Source organism: Colias philodice, chromosome 24 (assembly GCF_061535455.1).
Source record: "Colias philodice isolate Cphi_HAF_F1 chromosome 24, ilColPhil1 Martin Lab GWU primary, whole genome shotgun sequence".
In the NCBI taxonomy this organism is placed as follows: domain Eukaryota; kingdom Metazoa; phylum Arthropoda; class Insecta; order Lepidoptera; family Pieridae; genus Colias; species Colias philodice.
The window spans coordinates 6,544,505-6,565,179 of NC_143109.1; the positions used below are offsets into that span (position 1 = coordinate 6,544,505).

The 20,675-nt window shown below is 35.6% G+C and overlaps 1 protein-coding gene and 1 long non-coding RNA gene across 4 annotated transcripts in view; both read right to left on the reverse strand.

Moving 5' to 3' along the window:
• Positions 1–519: 519 nt before the first annotated feature.
• LOC149477772 (uncharacterized) overlaps positions 520–20,675 on the reverse strand; it is a 172,616-nt gene continuing 152,460 nt past the window's right edge. Inside the window, exons 2-3 of the long non-coding RNA XR_016317557.1 lie at positions 1,008–1,249; positions 520–704 (exon numbers count right to left, since the gene is read on the reverse strand). This is a non-coding gene — a long non-coding RNA (uncharacterized LOC149477772). The remainder of the gene's footprint in view (positions 705–1,007; positions 1,250–20,675) is intronic.
• Positions 11,190–20,675, reverse strand: part of Tdg (Thymine DNA glycosylase) — a 67,786-nt gene continuing 58,300 nt past the window's right edge. For all 3 annotated transcript variants that reach the window (XM_089710339.1, XM_089710341.1, XM_089710340.1), the window contains exons 12-18: positions 20,112–20,312; positions 16,226–16,382; positions 15,584–15,659; positions 15,064–15,149; positions 13,446–13,734; positions 12,529–12,700; positions 11,190–11,815 (exon numbers count right to left, since the gene is read on the reverse strand). In XM_089710339.1, coding sequence (XP_089566465.1) covers positions 11,708–11,815; positions 12,529–12,700; positions 13,446–13,734; positions 15,064–15,149; positions 15,584–15,659; positions 16,226–16,382; positions 20,112–20,312 — 1,089 coding nt within the window. In that variant the 3' untranslated portion in view covers positions 11,190–11,707. The remainder of the gene's footprint in view (positions 11,816–12,528; positions 12,701–13,445; positions 13,735–15,063; positions 15,150–15,583; positions 15,660–16,225; positions 16,383–20,111; positions 20,313–20,675) is intronic.

Consider the following 20,675-nt stretch of genomic DNA (forward strand, 5'->3'; position numbering starts at 1 on the left):
CGCCAAACCCACACATTTAAACCGATAGTTATACAGTACACTACAAGTAAACTATGCCTTTGATTGGACAGCTTAATTTGAGTAAAAACTGACTTAGGTTATAAATTCAGCATTTCAATATGTACCCTAACGCACCATGTTACGGTTTATTTTAGTATAACATCCCTAGGTATATTAGCTGTTTTGTTTCTCATTGCACAGAAATTCCAAATTCGAAAACATTCAGCTACTCCACAACAGAGGGCGTTAGTTTTCGATAGATATAAATTTGAAACGCAACACATAGAGATAAGGTTGAAATTTGTGTCACTCAACATTAATGACATTAACTTGATATTTATCTGATGCTATGCTCTGAGGGATGTCAGCCTTGTTATCGATAATTCACAAATAAATATTTTTTGTGTATTTTTTTTTCTTTCTTTTATATGAGTATAGTATAATGCGTCACATTTTGGAGTATGTTTATTACTACTAAGTACGTCTTTTTATATTATTATTATTAAATAAAAAACGGAATAGAATAGTATAAATCTATATTTACAAAATACAAACAGAAAATATGCATTATTTTAAATCTTGGAACTGCTGTAGGTTTGATGTATCGGTGGCCTTTGTTAGACCGCTTAGTACTGTTCGGCATCCAGTTAACTCGTCACGTTGCATTTATCCATTTCTCTTTTAAATTAGCCTCTTTGGGAAATCTATAAATAAATTAGACAAATTAAAGCTAAGGAAAAATAAAATAAAATTTAATATTTATAATGTTTGTCTTTTCTAAAGTATCGATACTGTCGATATGCACCACAAGCATTACTAAAGCGAAATTCGTTTGTTTATTGCAATAATATTCCAGAAAGTCTTGATTGCTGTTCAATCTATAATAGTACTAATTTCTTATGGATTAAGGTTCATTTTGACTAGATATTTGTATACAATTTTGACAAATTACGACAAGCGAAGTTATAACATAAAATATAATTAAAATAAATTAAAATAAGACTTACCGACGGTATGAAATGCCTTCATTGCTGATATTATTTCGTCTGCTATCATTTTTGCACTCTTTATACCGAACAACACGTCCTAATTAATGAATAAATATGGAAAAAAGGTTTGACAGCTGACAACCGACTCGAATATTTTTCTGCGCACAACTGAGAGCAAGTTAGGTGATCTAAACTTATCATTGACACGTGGGCCACGCCCACATCACACTTCTATCTACTTTACTGTTCTGTGGTTAAACCTGATTAGAAGATGAAATGTAAAATTTTCATAAAAATAGCGTTCCCGTATTTCACATAACTGAAAATGCTTGAAAATCTATGTTACTTCTGATTTTTTTTTATCGAGTTAAATGTTTAATATTTTGTTTTTATCCAAAAAAAAGTCAATAGATCAGACGTTTCTGTACTGTATATTTTTTTAGGATTTTAAATATTTCTCTGAAAACAACATGATTCAGAAACATACATTTGGGAAAACGGGCCCTTTCAACGCATGAAGCCGATCTATTATGTATTACCAACCTACAAGTTGGATCGGCGAAAATACTTATTACTAACCTATCTGAAACTGATTTTATACACGACACACAATCTTTCGTGTTATTAATAATTATTATATAAATAACTCCAAAATCTGCATATAAGTGTACAATACTGGCTCCGGCTCACGCAAAAACTACTGTACAGATTTTGATTTAATTATTTATGTACATATCTAGTTGTCCTCGACAACATATTATAGACTAAAGTCTTAAAAATTATATATAATTTTATATTATTATAAGCTGTGCCCCGCGGTTTCACCCGCATTACTCCTCTCTTGTTGGTCTTAGCGCGATGATATATAGCACCACTGACTAATATTAATATATGTACTACGTATAGCACGAAACTTTCCTCGATAAATGGGAAATCCAACACCGAAATAATTTTTCAAATCAGATCAGTGGTTCCTGAGATTAGCGCGTTCAATCGTATAGATGTAGATTATTTAGTTAATGTACCTACTATTATGTTATGTAATAGCACAGACTAATAATAATACATACTACGTATACCAGTAATAGGGAAACTTTGAAATATTAAGGTCTAAAAATCAATCTACCTCAGAATATAATATAATAAGTACTACGCACAAATCTATACTAATATTATAAAGAGGAAAGGTTTGTAATTATGTATGTATGTATGTTCACGCATAAACTACTGGACCGATTTCAAAAAATCTTTCACCATTAGAAAGCTGCATCTTCACTGAGCAACATAGGCTAGGTTTTATCCAGGAAATCCCACGGGAACGGGTACTATGCGGGTTTTTCTTTGAAAACGCGGGCGAAGCCGCAGGCGGAAAGCTAGCTAGTAGCTATTGCATAGCATGCCTTCAAGCCACACCTCCGTGCCCGTCGGAGTGCGGAGCGTGAGGTTATTTTCGTTACGGAGTTTCTGGATTCGGTCCCCGCGCTCAAGGCCCGCGATAGAAGCTATTGGTCTAAGATCCGAATATAAGTCGAAATGCAACGGCGTGATAATAGAATGAGACCAATTTTATAATAAATTTAGTGTATTAAAAAATGTATTAAAAATGGGTTGACTGGGAAAATCTTGGACAGGATATTTTTTATTAATTATTAAAAAAAATATATTTTCATTTTTTATTAATTGCAGTTACGAGATAATAAAACAATTTTGTAATAAAACAGCGCTGACATATTTTTTTTTTCATCATCCTATCAAGTGAAAGTAACTGGTACCGACATACCTGTTTATACCTGCCAACCTAGCCGTTTGTCCCGGTAAATATTAGAATATAATTTGGAAAATCCAAAAGTGCACGCCTCATAATTTTTTTTTAATAAATATTTATTAATTATTATTTTTGTTTATTTAATAACAATTAAACCACATCGAATCAGACCCTGAAAAATGAAAGAGTTCTATTCCTGAGCATACTCAAGCGTAAGAGAAAAAAAAAGACTCGATTAGTAAAGTATTTCGGTCGCTATCGTGTTAACAAGAAAAATAAAACCGGCCAAGTGCGAGTCGGGCTCGCGCACAAAGGGTTCCGTAGCAGCAAATATAATAAATTACAGTTAAATCAACCTATCTCAAAAACTATAAGAGATACTTTGATCAAACCAAAAATCGTTGAAAGAGTTAATTAGCATGCATCACCTCTATTTTTTTTAGAATTTTATACCCCGTAGTTATAAAAATAGAGGGGGGGGGACATACTTTTTACGACTTTGAGAGCTGATATCTCAAAAACCGTTCACTTTAAGAAAAATGTTTTTTAGAAAACTTTATATCATTTTAAAAGACCTTTCCATTGATACCCCACACGGGTATGTACATCGAAAAAAAAAATTTCATCCCTCAGTTACATGTATGGGGGGCCCCACCCCCAATTCTTTTTTTTACTATTTAGTGTCATATTTTTGTAGCGGTTCATACAACACATATTCCCATCAAATTTCATCACTGTAGTACTTATAGTTTCCGAGTAAATCGGCTGTGACAGACGGACAGACGGACAGACGGACAGACGGACATGACGAAACTATAAGGGTTCCGTTTTTGCCATTTTGGCTACGGAACCCTAAAAAGGATCCGCACATACAGACACACGGACGTCCAAGACAGAACTTTTTTAAACTGTTTTTTAACTAGTTTAAATAACAAAAATGACATCAAAAATATCATGAACGTTAAAAATAGTGTTTTTTCTTAATATGTGTGTGTATGTATTATCTTACAAGTGCAATGTATGATACATAAAGACATTTTAAGTTTGAAAAATCAGATGTTTTGCGCGAAGTGACAGTAGTACCCACCTCAACGCTTCGCTTATGAGGCGTGCAAAACGACTATGCCTGCACATTCTGTAGGTTTCATACTTTAAGTCTATTATAATTTTTTTTTATTATGTTGATACTGCAATTAATTAAAAAAAATGTTATATGCAATAGCTTAAAATATGATACTTAATATTATTATGTGTTCATGTTATAGAATTTGTAACATTATAGTTATTGCACGATTTATTCGTGATATAATGACGAACGTCCAAGTTTGCATTTATTCGTTATGGGACGTGCATAAAAAAACTAGCCCACAATATTGTTGTCGCGGAAGAATTCCAACCAATACCCGAGGCCCTATCATTAAAGCGGCTCGACGGAACACAGTGGGGTTTTAGTCGGTACGAAATAAGAATCCGACATAACCCACGGCTCCTTCCCCGGAGGCCGTGGGTATCTTTGGAAGATTTCCCCACAAAAAAAAGGCCACACTTGTTATAGTGTTTCATAAATAAAAGGGTAAGTAGGAAAATAAATGTAGAAACTATTCAATTTACTAGTCTATGATATATAGGTATAATATTATGTATAGCTGTAATTAGTATAATAATTATTGTGTCTTGTTATTTAGATCTCTATGTGTATAATTAAATGTGATCCTTCCAAAACTTGCAGCAATACCAATCCCTGTTTAAATTTATGAACCTTCACAAATAGACTATCAATATAAATTATAACCGAACCTAGAATACTCGCATATTTGTTATATTTTTATTCCATTTTACTACGTTTAAGATAATATTATGGTCATTTAATAATAGCTAACCTATTATATTTCATTTGGATTTGTTTTTTGCTTTACTAAGCACCTACCATGTCAAAATTTAAAAGAATGAGAGTTGAGACCCATAATCACAATGTAACATAATATGAATATTCTAGTAAAAAAGTACGTGAAAGTATAAGGCTTTCTGTTGTTAATAGAACTTCAGTGCAATCTACATTAATAGATTGGAAACATGTTCATTTATAATCTGCATAGGATGGCACTAGCTTGTGAATTGAAATTGTTGATTGGTTCATCCCCGCAATACTTACGATAGATGCATTTTGTTACCTGTAAAAATTATTTCTACCGTGTTTGAAGATACAATCGATACTAAAGCTAACATTTCTCGTAAGTCTTGTTGTTTCTCTTTGTAATCCTCTGCAGTCTGTTCCACTTTGTGATCGAGTCCTTTGTGCGTCAGAAGATGGCGCCACCAATTCACTGGTTCTTTTTATCTGATGACTGATACTTACGCTATTATTTAGCTTAGAGGTACCTTCTTATTAAATTAATTATTACAAATAATAATTTCTATACCTCTTTAGTAATATGTTCTACTTTATAGCTAGATTCATCATTCATAGTGTTCATAGCTGTAGCACAGTATTACCATATTTCCTACACAAAAAATACACAAAAAATACGACTGCGTCATCCTTTCGCGCTAGGTAAAGCAAACTAAGCGTGTTTGCTTTACGCGGCCCGCGTCGCCCGACCCCCGCCAGTTCCCCTCCGTTTCTCTGCACAAGTACATTCGTCGCACTACTGTAGGAAATAATGGTAATACTGTGGTAATACTGTACCAAGAATATTTATTTAGAAATTGTTGCTTTCTGCTGTAAAATATTTTCATAAAAAATGTAGTAGTTTCTGAGTATACATATGCGTTGATGTATTTTTATTTTTTCTTGTCGATTAAAAGGTTTGTACATAGATAGTGTGTACAGTGTACTATCCCTGATAAGTGATAAACATCCCTCTTATCTTCTTCCTTAAAATTTTCTATATCTAATACAGTTTTTCAAAGTAGACGAAGCTATACAACAACAAACTGAAGCTATACAACATCTTCCAAAGAAGTTTTATTCAAAATCAGTCCAGTCGTTTTTAAGATCACCAGAGGTAGGCATATTTTTTGGAAAGTAATTAAAATCAATGGGTACGTTATAGTAGCGACTATTTTAATGTTGATATTATGTTTGTAATTATAAAGTTCTGCGATATATGATATCCCTACTAATATTATAAATGCGAAAGTAACTGTGTCTGTCGGTCTGTTACGCTTTCCCGTTTAAACCTCTCAACCGATTTTGATGAAATTTGGCACAGACAATCTTTAGACCCTGAGAAAGAACATAGGCTACCTTTTATCAAAACACTAAGCGGGCGAAGCCGCGGGCGGTAGCTAGTTTAAAATATACAGTAGACAAGTATAGGGTATAGTATAGGGTAGAATAAAACATCACTATAATATTACAAATGACTATAATTTTGTCACAATTTTCCATACAATGTTAATAACTTTTTACCTTATTCCTATTTTATAATACATTACTTAAATAATATTAATGTTGTTTTAATTTATTTAAAATTCTTCCAGTTAAATTTCTAATTACATTCCACGGAGTCGGTTTCAGATGAGACGATCAAACAAAACCTATAGGACCATACAAAGTTTTAAAAATGAAATTTGAAAACTCGAGTACTTTATTATAATACACTAAAATGTAATTCGATTAGATCTTAAATATATACTAAAATATTTCTTGCTTAGTACGCTACGAGAAGTATCGTTAAAAACTGTACAAACATTATCGATCGTTACTGCTAGCGTAAGTATATATAAACGGACACACAGACCGAACTCTGACGAGAACATGCGACATAGCTCAACAGTGACAACAGTTTATGTACTATAATTAATTAATAATAGATATAAAGATAAATTGTACTTTAAACGCGCTGACGCGACGCGCGGCTGAGCGGCGCCGCGGTGTAATTGACTAACGAGGTCCGCGCGCGCAAACAAACATACCAACGAGAAATAAGCACCGTTATTCGAAATGCGAGTCGTTTGAGTACTATGCAGCTTGAGGAGGCTTAGCTGGCTTAAACGAACGTTTAACACTACCAAATTATCAAATAATATCTATCAACTCTTAAATTCCATAAGTGAAACCGTGAATTATCGCTATTGTACAATTATCTAATAAACCAGTCAAGAGGATAAATCGAACGAGTCAACGGTAAACAACAAGCGAGTAGGAGTTAATAAATTACAATTAATAATTAATTATTAAGAAAAAATTGAGCTAGATTCGATCTCCTTGTTGTTCACTACGCGCTATCATCGCTTCAATACGCGGGTAACTTTATTCACAGACGGTCGAGTGCCGTCCACCCTCTGCGGTGTCGTGTGGAGAGATGCGAATTACATATCACCGAAACGTCAAACGAAGGTTTCTTTTTATTGCTCTATACATAGACTAAAGAGTAATTTATTGCTTAGGAGTTGATGCGTCGGTGTTTGCAATACTGATATCTTCATGTATGGGAAACGACGGATGAGGCTGACGGGCGATAAGCGATTATTCACAACCAATTGGCGATACGCCCTTACGCCTGTGTCACACTCGCAGACTTAGCGCCGAGCGAGCCCCGCGCTAGCTCTGCTCGTGTGGCACAAGCCTTAACAAGAAAAGTTAACTAGATCGTGTCCGTGCACGCCGTGCTTTATGGTCAGGAATATTGTTTGTAGGAAATATACATTTCAATACACTAATTTAAATATATTAACAGTTAAAACTCCCGGAATGGTAAACTGAAGCAAACGCGATAAAAGTTGTGGGAAAACTTAAAACAATGAAAAGTTACACGTTAGAAAAAACCATAGACACCGCGTGCAAAGACCCGGCCAAAATTCGGGTTCAGTACGTCATACACTGAAACCGCATTTAGCGTGATAAAGGGTGATTCGAAATGAACGCGACTCACTGTCCCGAATGAATGACCGCGACAGCAATGCGTGAGTCGTGCAACTATATCATTGTCTCTCAGTCTTATCACCGACAGAGCCTAACCGAAGCGATGGATCGACGTTGCCCTAAGACTAACGACAGTAAAAACAGAACTGCATAACAATTGTACTAGTTAGAGATAATTTTTTTAAAATTTGATAATATTGCCACGAGTTAGAGTTGAAATTTTACAAAAATATACATACTGTACAAATAGTTGAGCGACTCAATGCACACACTGGTCAACCCTAACAAAGGTGCAAAGCGTTGCGCAGATTCGTTCGAGAGCGAGAATTAAGTACACAATGCGGAAGGGAATCTGCGTAACGATTTTTCAATACTTAGAGAGATAAAATGCAACTTGTCTCCCGCGCACGCAAGTACGGGCGCGTATTGCGTGCGCGTGCGATAAGTTGCGTACACTAAAACTAACTCGTTGATAGAGACTTATTCTAGCATTTAGACGTAACTCCAGACGGTCGCACGCACCCGATCGGATGTCGTGCGACTTGTCGCCGAACGGTTTAGACAAGCGGTCCCTTGATACGTTGTCGTACACTACCGAGATAGGACACTAGTCTCGCCCACATTGCACTGTTATATTATATGTAGATATTCGAGACGGGAACACAATACGATCACAACTTATTCGAGAATAGGCCAAGGCGCTTGGTGTCGGTCATTTTTTGATTATCTTAGAAAATGTACTAATTACTTCCACCACAATAAATAAATTAAAAATATTGAAAGAATGTATGAATAATATATGTCGATTTGAATCTTTTCACTTAATTGGTAAAATGATATGTCTAGTGGAATTACTAAAACAATCATTACAGGTTCAGCAAAAGCAAAAACCTTTAATAATTAAAATGTCTTATTTATTTTCAATTCAAATGAAGCTGATAACAACCGACACCTAAAGCGTTTACTAGAAACGTAAGTACTCAAAAACAATGTTATAATACAAAAGCAAAATATAATAGTATGAATATAATTAAATAAAAATATAAAAAAGCATAATAAAGCACTCCTTATTTACAAACACAATACATAAACATGGAGGCGTTCACACAAATAAAATTTGTGTGGCAACACCCTTACAATTAATACCATACCGAACCTTTCCGACACACCCAAATTAATTAGACAAAAGTCATAAACCATTATTAATGTAACTTTTGGCAGTTAATAGATAAATATCACAAGCTATTTTATGATTTTATGGGCGTCGGAAGTAAGCTAACAATTACTTAGAACAAATAAAAAAAAATAAAACAAATAATCGCTCAATACAAGCGCGCGAGGCGAAACCTAAAATATAATTTTTAATATAAATAAAGAATAATAAATCTTAAGCAATCTTAAATACCCTGTTGATTTAAATTTTTTAAAATTATATTTTGACCGATGCTTGAATAAATAAAAAATTATGCGATTTAAAATAGTGCACCGTTGTGTAAAAGTACATGAAGAAAAACCATCTACCATTCTTAACACACACAAAATGGTACCTTAACTAGTATTTTTTCATACAATTCCTGAGAACACAGATCATATATTATTATGCATTTACAAAACACAGATCAAATAAGAACAGAGAGGGCACACACCATATTCTATACAAGACAATATCACAAGTGAAAATATGCAAAATTCTTACATTACACGTCTCTCTAGCATCACTCTCTCACTAAACCTACAATTACGTCATTATACCTCTCTGTTCTTATCACAATTGCGTTTTTTTTTTAATATAAAATAGTTACATAAGTTTGAAAAACGGTTTTGGAACGTACACGACTATTTTAAAAATAGAATTCAATGAGCATAGAACAACACAACAATAATGGGCTATTTTAATTTTTGAATTTGGATTTATAGAACGCAAAAAGAAGAATAGTCTTTACTGTACTAGTAATAAGACTCAATTTAGCATGTACATTCCAAGACCGCTCTAACAAAACACAGCGATGCACTATTCCCACCGCGCCATTGAGCACACGACGGCTTGCAACCGTCCCCGCGACGTCCCACCACTACAATATATAAATTCTTTCGTGTAAACCTATATTTAAACGTATATGTCTTTATTACGTATGTTCTCGTTTCCACCTAACCTTACTTTTTTGTGCAAAGGAAAACTTTAAAAAGAATTTAAAATGATTTTTTTTTTCATTCGTTTTGTACAAGAGATTTCGATCCGCGACCGGATTTGAACACCATATACCCCATTCGGCGGATGATTTCAAACTGTGACACCCATTATTTGTAATCACGCAACATACAAATTATAATAGGAAATAAAAACTTTAACAACGTACTAAAGACACGAAATTATGAGACTACCGTCAAGCGCGAGGCTACCTGAGTAACACCTCGTTAGGGTCATCGACGGAAGAAACGCTAGTTTGAAAATAACCATACCAATACAATGTGTTATACCACGAACTATATTTACAAAGTCATTCTATGGGCTAATTTGACTTTTTATTCCTGATGTGCTTGAGTCTTGACAAAATATCGACCAATCACCGCTCTGGATAAAATATTAAATTGTCAATTCTTTAAAATTTCGTTGTTGTCGATGAAGTATGGCTAGTAATACAGAGAGCCAATAAGAGAGCAGATCAAGCACTCCTTTACCAAATTAGCCAATGGGATGTCTTTATTTTCTACAAAGTGTGGTTTAATAAATTCTATTGGCTATTTTCACACCACGTTTCATCAGCCGACAATAAAATCGACCCAAAAATGGCAAACTCGTAAACAACGAAACGATGAAACCCTCCAGCACCCTATATATTATGCATTAACTTCAAAATAAACCTATAGAGCATAACCAGTCATACAACATAATATAGCCTTACAATTAAAAAAGATGGCGCACGATTAATAAAAAATATAGATTTTATAATATCATGTAAAATTATGCTAGTCACTAGCGATCCGAAGCTATTTATTGCCTTTGTGATTAAAGAGTTATAATAAAAATTGAACGTCGTCAAAATCATAGACGATTGTACTAAAACTGTTATTTGACATTAGGAAAAGAATCAATAACAATCCAACAACAAAACGGTCGTTTAAAAAGTATTATTGCCAACCCTATATTATTTTATATGTATGTTTTCTTTAATCACAAAGCCAACGATTGGGTAACATTAAAATGCACGATGCCACTGCCCGTCGACACAATTGAGTTACCACGAGGCGCTCGATGCCAACGGGCGCGGCGACAAAATGGCCGCCATTGCAACGTTAAAAAATAAGTACATCATTAAATCACTGTATAAAAATGCTTAACTTGATTTGTAAATACCAACTCCACGTAACTAAATCTAAAATAAAACGTTTTCATTACATATCGTAGGCCGCTCTCGTGACTTAGATAAAGTTCCGCGCTCGCGAATCGCGCGGGGCCGTGGGGGGGGGGGGAGGGAAGGTCATCGACGAAACGAGAATTTGACTAGCCGACACGAATCAAAGTGACTAGAACGCGACAAACATCATTGGCAAGAGTTTTCATTTAAACAAAAAAAAAAACAACAAAACGCGGCACAACCTTTCCAATATCAAAATTTGGAAGTGAGCCCTCGCTCGACGAGTGGCCGCTGCCTTGCCGCTGCACGGCTGACAAGTGACAAAATGGCTGAACTGTCAAAGTGACCGTCACAAACAAGAAGCTTATATATAATACACTGGAGATTTCAGCATGAACATTAACTTGTAACAAGAAAATATGACGTTGAATGACGCCTATATGTTTTTTTATCCCTTTCACACCTAGGTAGTTAGTTAGGTGTGAATGGGATAAAAATACATATAGTATTAGATATAAGCTTCTTGGTCACAAACGTCAATTTGACAGAACACCAACCGTCCAGCGACACGAGCAGCGCAAGCCCCGCGCGATACAACCACGCCCTAACGTTCACACGCGGTGTCCCAGCGATTCCGAACGAAACAATAAATACGTACAATATTTACAAATGAAGGATACAAATTAAGCTCATCAGTTCGGGGGGCGATCACCGTTCGGGCAGAGATTCACTAACAGAAGCCGCCGAAGCCGACGGACGGCACGGACGGCACGGCCGGCACCGACGGCTCCGCGTTCTTGTGCAGGTCCAGCAGCGGGCTCGCCGACAGGTAGTGGGCCTGACAAACATTATGTCTATTAGTAAAAAAATTGGTTGCCTGTAAAGTAGGTTTACGATCGATGTTTACGTGATAACGTCTTATTGGTGGCAGCGCTCGAGGTGAGACGGGAGATCGGTCCGTCTCTCTCTCGTTATACCTGCGATCGCGCTCGTGAGGTTTTGGTGTTACACAAGTTTCTGAACATGTCACCCGACTAAAACGATTTTATAAACGTTATCACGTTAAAAGTATATAGCAAATATTTTGTTTATTGCGTACTTAAATGAATAGTTTTAATTCTAAATACTGTGTTTTGAATTTCCTATAGGATACATTACAAAATTGTCATTTGTAATTCCCACAACACAAGCCTTAATTGAGCTTACTGTGGGACTAGGTCGATCTGTGTAAGAAAGTCCTATAATTCATTCATTATTTGCTCTCCTGCACAGGTCGCAAACAGGTGATTTGAACCAATAACATTGTCCTATCACGACGTTAAATAACGTTATTGACAGCTAAAAATCACAGCTATAAGTATCACTCTCCACTAAAGGCGTAAAATAACAATCGTTATACACAGCTACAAATCACAGCGACATATAACAGCTACAAATCACAGCGACATATAACAGCTACAAATCACAGCGACATATAACAGCTACAAATCACAGCGACATATAATAGCTACAAATCACAGCGACATATAACAGCTACGCGGCTACGCTCACCTGCTGGTGGTGCGCGGGGGGCGGGCCCGCGTAGCCGTTGTAGTAGGGCGCGTTGTAGGGCGCGTAGCCGGCGGGCGCGTAGCCGTACTGCCAGTCGGGCAGGTAGCCCGGCGCCGGCCGCATCAGCTGCGTGCCCCACCCGCCGCCGTAGCCGACGAACGGCCCGCCGTAGCTGCAATGTAGCCATATCAATTGTAATGAGTCACTATTTTGATAATCTCTATATATATATAATTCTCGTGTCACAATGTTAGTCTGCATACTCCTCCGAAACGGGTGGACCGATTCTCATGAAATTTTCTGTGCATATCGGGTAAGTCTGAGAATCGGCCAACATCTATTTTTCATATGTACCACGGGCGAAGCCGGGGCGGGCCGCTTCCTGACGCTATGACTCCAGAACGCACGAACCGATTTCCACGGTTTTGTATTAGTTGCATTTATAGCAAAGAAAAGGAGTAAAAGGCAAACAGAAAAGTTTATTGATTAACATGCAAATGCACGGCGTACTGCTGCAACATATTTCAAATAATCAAAATTTAGAACTAAAGGTTTTCGAGGATGATAAGTTTTAAAGTAGATTTTTAATTTACACTTTGCAAGTAAGAAATTAATAATAATGTAAAGAGTGAAAAAAAGCTAAGTTTGCATGTTCCATTTATTATAAACAGATGAAATAGCAAAGTTCAAATTTCATGTATTTCCTTCACATGCCGTCATTTCACAAAGAAAGCTAACAATATACCTTTTTACTGATTTATTTTTCCTATATCCCAAGGTTGCCTGGAAGAAATCGCTTTTAAGCGATAAGGCCGCCAAATTGTACATTTATTTTAAGTTACATATCGTTTCTGTAAATTTTGTTCTTGTGTGCATTGTACAATAAAGTGTTTTCTATTCTATTCTAATATACTCACCCATTATTCCCATACGCGGGCGTGCCGTACGCCGGATAGGGGGGGTACAGCGCCGGCGCGTAGTCCGGCAGCGCGGGCACGGACGGCGCGGGCGCCTCACCCCCCGCTCCCCCTCCCCCCACACTGCCCCCCGTCCCTCCCCCCACCGCGCCCGCGCCCCCCTCCGCGATCGAGGGGATCTGGTCCACGAGGGACTCGAGGCCGGATAAGGATTTAGCGGATACGTCCTGTTGGCCTTTCGGCTTGGGCGTGCCGGCGCCGCTGTCACCGCCGTACTCGCTCGGTGATCCTGTACAATATGGGCGTTAGTTTCAGTAATAACATGACAAACGTTAGATCGTCTGCTGATTATTCAAGTTAGTTTTATTAATAACATGACAAACGTTAGATCGTCTGCTAATTATTCAAGTTAGTTTTATTAATATAGGTCTACCAGAATCTGATGGCATATTTATATTTAATAAATAAAGGATTTTCATGTGGCAACTTTATTTGACAAACATCAAATTGGTTGTCAAATTATTTGTCTTATTTGTAATTGATGAATAATTTTAAGGATTTTGTCTAAAAAATCTTCGAAAATGTCGAAAAAGCCGCTGCGATCACAAGCAAGAGGTGTTGTTTATAATGTGTATAGAAAAACATTCGATGAAGAAGGGTCAAACACATCACAATTTTCAATTTTGAATATTTTATTGGTAAATTGGACTTACCCGTTTAGATACTTTAAATTAAAAATATTATATGTAGGTAACTATAATATTGTTTGTTGTTTACAATATTATTTTATGAAAACTTATTACAGGAGTTTCCAATACGGCTATTCGTCAAGTCCAAGCTGTCCAAGTCAATTTTATAATGTGTGTATCTGATAATACTTACGAAAATAAACATAGTTTTATCTTATTTTTATTTTATTTTATAAAAAAATTATAAGCAATCTAGATTTGATCTGCATTATCATTACATCCATACTTTCAAATGGCATAACGATAATGAATATACAAATATAGGTATGTGTAAATAATAATATGTATTACCTAACTATATAAAAGTAATATGTATATTATATGTACATGTAAGTATGTACCCACATAATATTAAGTGGATATCTCATTATATATTGTCCACTTATGTAATGTGACTAATGATATTGATAACAAAATAAAAAATAAGCAGTATCAAGATCGTTCAGTCCACTTTCCCTAGGGTTGCACACTCAAAATTTTGATTTCCCTAATTGCCATCAGATTCTGGTTTACCTATAACATGACAAACGTGAGATCGTCAGCTGATTATTCAAGTTAGTTTTATTAATAACATGACAAACGTGAGATCGTCAGCTGATTATTTAGTAAATTAATAATCGCAGAAAAACCAGTTTATAGCTTGTTCAAACAGTCAAATAAACTTTTCAGCGTTATAATTCCTTATACATAACTCACATCACAAAAAATACATTCAATTTGTTTTATATCAGTAACTACATATAATTATTATAATTTGCATCAATACACCATTACTTTCAATAAAAAAGTTACAAAAATATAAATTTCGAAAAAACAATCGAATTTTTGATGATTTAATACAAATATCACGTTAATAATAATGATATTACCAGGCGGATGATGATGTTCAGCGGGTCGGAAGGCGGTTGATGCCATTGGTGAGAATGCTGTTTCTTCACCTACCGGGGGTGTTGATCTGCACAATATAAATTTATTTACATCCGATGCTCATATGTAAGAAAAAAAATATTTTCCAAATATCTGTGTGTTAAAAAATAATAAGACTGTACTCAATACTTAATACTCAATACTCAATACTATTTCAACTTTAAAATAACTTAGGGCCGATTTTTCAATGCTTGGATAAAACTTATCCGTCCAATAAAGTATTACACGATAATATTAAAATGTCACGTAAACTGTCAAATACGGGCAATTAGAATACGTTTTAAAAATGGTAGTTTTATACATTATAATAGAAAATTGGCAAACAACATACTGCAAAATAAATAGTAATGATTGACCAAATTTTTTGCATTATTTTTCAAACTACACACAAAACGTACAGATTCAATAAATTATATCACTTTAATATGATTATTAATTTAAATTTATCACACTTTAACTTACCTATTGAAATTACTAGGAAACATGGAGGGATGCTGATGTAGCTGGTCTAACCGCGGGCTGCCAGCCACGCCGTTACCTGCAATCATATACATTTTATTGTATTTTTTTCTGTATATGTGGTGAAAAAGGTTACGTTTATTGTAAACTTTTGTAATTCATTTTTTCACGTGAAGATATTTTGTACGCAAGTCGAATTTTTCAAATTAGTATAGTAATAAGTGAGAGCGCGGCGCATACGTGACATCTTCACACGCATACATGCGCCGTACGCAGTACCGATCGACGCGTTTCAAATATGAAACTTTGCCTATGTTCTTAATAATTTTATAATAATTAATAAAATAATTAACATTTTAATAAAATTATATTTGAAATGTATGACATCATCTACTGTATTGCTTGCTGCTTGAATAAATAAATTTTTGGCAAAACATATGTCCTTTTTAACTTTTATAGTCTTATATATCACTTATGAAAAAAATTGATTGTCTGTAAAGTCTGTTTACTGACGATAGTTGAACGTGACAACGTCCGATTGTGCTTCTTGCACTTCAAGCCTTAGGTACATGGAACGCCTCAGAGCTCTATCGAATTATAAGACGTTGTCACGTCAAAAAAATCATTGTATGTGTTAAAACTGACCCTGGTCCTGCGGATAGTGATAGTCGTGCGGCTTATCGTCCGCATACGGCATCGCGTCCCGCTCATACAGGGCGGCGCCGAACGAGGCCCCGCCCACCGAGCCGGGGCCCACGCCCACGCCGCCCGGCGACACCTCCGCGTTGCTCGCGCTCGGTTGCTGAAAACACAATACATATAAATATTATAAACTAATTGAAAACACACCTCTGTCGGTTGCTAAAAACGTATTAATAAATATATACAGGGTGTCCCAAAAAGTAGTGATGAACGGAAGCTGGGAGGTAGAGGACCTAGAGGGCTATCCGAATCACCCCCATGTGTGTTATGCGATTTTTCGTATTTTCGGAGTTATGACTCTTTTTTCAATTTTTCACCTATCGCCGAGTACGATGATATTTTCACTCATGGTAACATCAATTATTGCGGAAGATGCTTGATTTTTTTTTGTGTGCTACGCTGAAAGATAGGCCAATTCAGTATGGTAATATTTACTATCGTTAGATCTTTGAATGGAATAAAAAAAAGGATGAAATGCCAAGAAAGGTAAAATTTACCGGTATGTTCACCACTTCAAGGGCCCGTAAAAAAATAAAATCACATAAAAAATGTTTTCCGTTTGGCTTTTAAAAACTTGCTCTATCTATCAGGTAGCTACCCTGAAAATTTCATTTTATTATTCAGAAGGCTTCAATCGAAAAATTGAAATCTAAATGTGGTAAGTGCAAAAATTTTATTAACATGATGATCATTAAAACCAATAAATAGGTGTTTAATTACCAGAATTTTTTAAAATGACCCCGCTGTTGCTCAGTGCAAGTGCGACATCACCGTAAAAAGTTGTCTTTTAAATGTCTGAATGCCCTTTTATCATTTTTAATGGTTTCTTCTGCTACTATGAATTTCCGGGTTATTTCGTCCAAATTGTAGCAGTCTCTCGTCTTTGTAGTATCCCCACGGAAAAAAATCAATATGGTTTATGTCCGGAGACCGTTCAGGCCAGGCTAAAGGGTAAAGATACCCTGAAAGATGGATTGGTCGTTGCAGCCTGCGCATGCGCCGGTGACGCTTGCCTTAAAACCTGGCCTCCACGGTCCCTCGACCTAAACCCAATTGATTTGTTTCAATGGGGATACTAAATAGACCTCGGCTACTTGAGAGAATGCCACAATTTGGACGAAATAGCCCGGAAATTCATAGTAGCAGAAGAAACCATTTAAAATTATAAAAGGGCATAAAGACATTTAATAGACAACTTTTTACGGTGATGTCGCACTTGCATTGAGCAACAGCGGGGTTATTTTAAAAAAAATTCTGGTAACTAAACACCTATTTATTGGTTTTAATGATCATCATGTTAATAAAATTTTTGCACTTACCACATTTAGATTTCAATTTTTCGATTGAAGCCTTCTGAATAATAAAATGAAATTTTCAGGGTAGCTACCTGATAGATAGAGCAAGTTTTTAAAAGCCAAACGGAAAACTTTTCTTATGTGATTTTATTTTTTTATGGGCCCTTGAAGTTGTGAACATACTGGATAATTTTATCTTTCTTGGCATTTAATTCTTTTTTTTATTCCATTCGAAGATCTAACGATAGTAAGTGTTACCATACTGAATTGGCCTATCTTTCAGCTTAGCACACAAAAAAAATCAAGCATCTAGCGCAATAGTTGACGTCACCATGAGTGAAAATATCATCGTACTCGGCGATAGGTGAAAAATTGAAAAAAGAGTCATAACTCCGAAACTACGAAAAATCGCATAACACACATGGGGGTGATTCGGATAGCCCTCTAGGTCCTCTACCTCCTGGCTTCAGTTCATCCATACTTCTTGGGACACCCTGTATATTATACAGTAATCATTGAATAACATTTTTTAATAATTCAACAATCACTTCAATTCAAATTATTCAAATTCAAATTATTTATTATTAAACATACACACATACAATTACAATTTATTACAATATACAATTTATAAAGTAAATACTTCAATTTGTGAGATAATTTATATAAAAAAGAGCGTGAGTGGCGAGCACACGTGTCAGAAGTGAAACTTGTTTGACGTGACGGTATTCCCATGAGGCGACCTCGAAATTTTACTCTCAACAAAAAATCCGACTGCCAATCAAAAATTTTATTTGTTTTCCAAACTCCAATAAAACATCCATAAGCTGCAAATATATTCGTAATCACCGTTAAAAATTATTTATTTTGATACCAAATTCGAAGTATTTCGAAAACTTCTTTATAATAAATCTCCTCTTTATAATATTAGTGTACCTACACATATACTATAACTTTTTAGCTAACAAGTTTTAGGTAACACAATTCGCTGATGAAATGATAATAAATATCGAGTTAGAATTGTGAATTTCTTTATAGAAATGTATAATAATACTTTTGTCATAACTGTTGTAAATAATGTTTCTTTTACCATTTTTATAGTTTGAACTTTAATCTAATTAGCACGCACGAAAGTGGCACGTATTAAAAATTAATTAATTGCATGCTACTTAGCATGCAATTAATTTTTTGAATTTAAACCTAATTGGCACGCACTTGCGTGCGTGCCAATTAGGTATAAATTCGTTCTAAATACCCTAAATACCATAGAAATCTAAATAACAAGACACTAGAAGTCGTAAGCGTGCGTGACCTTGTCGCCACTCAGGTGATTTTCACATCACCAGTGCATTCGTCACTGTTCAGTTGCTCTGGAGACGTATGAGTGTATACATGGTGTGTTTCAGCAATTCCTATTGCGGAAATTCTTCCACAAGTTGTAATTATACTTATAAAGGAATAATATTTCATCGGAAAATATTTTTTTTTTAGAAATAATGCCGTTTTTCCTTAAAATTATAGAATATTTACAAGTATTACGAGTGTCACCATAGTAATCGAAATAACAATGAATGACACAGTCGACCATTCTTATTATCACGTTTGTTCGTATTAGAGCAAAAAGTCTCATATACTTAGGGATGTTATTCTAAAATAAACCGTAAATTCGTGCGTTAGGATACATATTCAAAAGCTTAATTTAATAGATAAGTTAGTTTTCACTAAAATCAAGCTGTCCAATAAAAGGCATAGTTTACTTGTGTGTACTGTTTAGCTTTCGGTTTGAATGTGTTGATTTTGGCGACAGCGGTTTTCATACGAATTATGACATTATAGCACTTCTATGTGTCTTGTTATTTAGATTTCTATGCTAAATACTAAATTATTATTTTTGGCCGATTAGATTATAGCGTGTAAAACCTAAATAATTGATTTTGTTCTAGCCAAGCATCAATTTAATTAACAGACTGTGTTGTTTTTCGAATTTGTAATGACGTATATATACATGTATGTACGTTTATGTCATATTTATTTAGCAAAGTCTGTGTGTTATTGTTAGTAATGATGTGGAGGAAGGAAGGTGGAATTCCTCCATCGAAAAAGGGAGGATCCTCGACCAGTCTACTCGACTGGCCGGCCGTTAAGGCCCCGATGAATTATGTTGAAAACTTGTATTTATGCTCTGTAGCGATAACATTTCGCTTGCGCGATTCAGAGCGAGGTGTTGCTACAATGAAATGTAAGTTGAAACACTACTAGGTAGTTTTAATGAGACAGAAGAATGTTCGTATTTACGCATGGAAGTAACAATAACATTTAAAGTTTAAATTTTAGTTATAAATAATTGCAGGCACATTTTTGAATGAATAATACCGTCATGTCATGGAGCAAGAAGTTTCACTTCTGACACGTGTGCTCAGCACTCGCTCTTTTTTTGTGTTATCTTTACTTACTACTTTATCCTCCATTTTGTTTTTCCTTCTTTCGGGTTGTATAGGTACCTTTTTTCTGAAATAAATGTTAAGTCTAGTCACCTTATTATAATCCGACAGCGACGAGTTGCTATTGCTCCCGGGATGCATATCCGTGCTGCCCATGGGGCTGGCGTCGTCCCGGGGCGGCTCAAAGTCCAGCGTGGCTATCCCGGGCGACACCCCGGGCGAGGAGATCGCTGCACCAATCTCGTGAGATAACTCGCCGCCGTAGCTGCTGCCGGCACCGTTGGAGCCCCCACCCTGAGTGATAAAACATAAAATATTACAATAGATATTTGAAATTAAATTTATTTTATTTTTAACCGACTTCAAAAAAAAATGTTGTGTGGTTTTATGAAACCACGGTAAAAGTGAAACTTTATCGTACGGTTCGACCGTCACGCGACATACGCTACACAGACCAAAAAGTTTGAGACGATGTAATAAAAGTTTCACTTTAAAAAGGAGGAGGTTATCAATTCGGCCGGTATACTTTTTATTATTTTTTATGTATGTACACGGATTACGCCTGTTCCTGTACCGATTTACGTGATTCTTATTTTGATTGATGCGGAATAGTTTCAAATTGGTCCCGTAAAAATTTGATTCGGATAGGTCCAATAG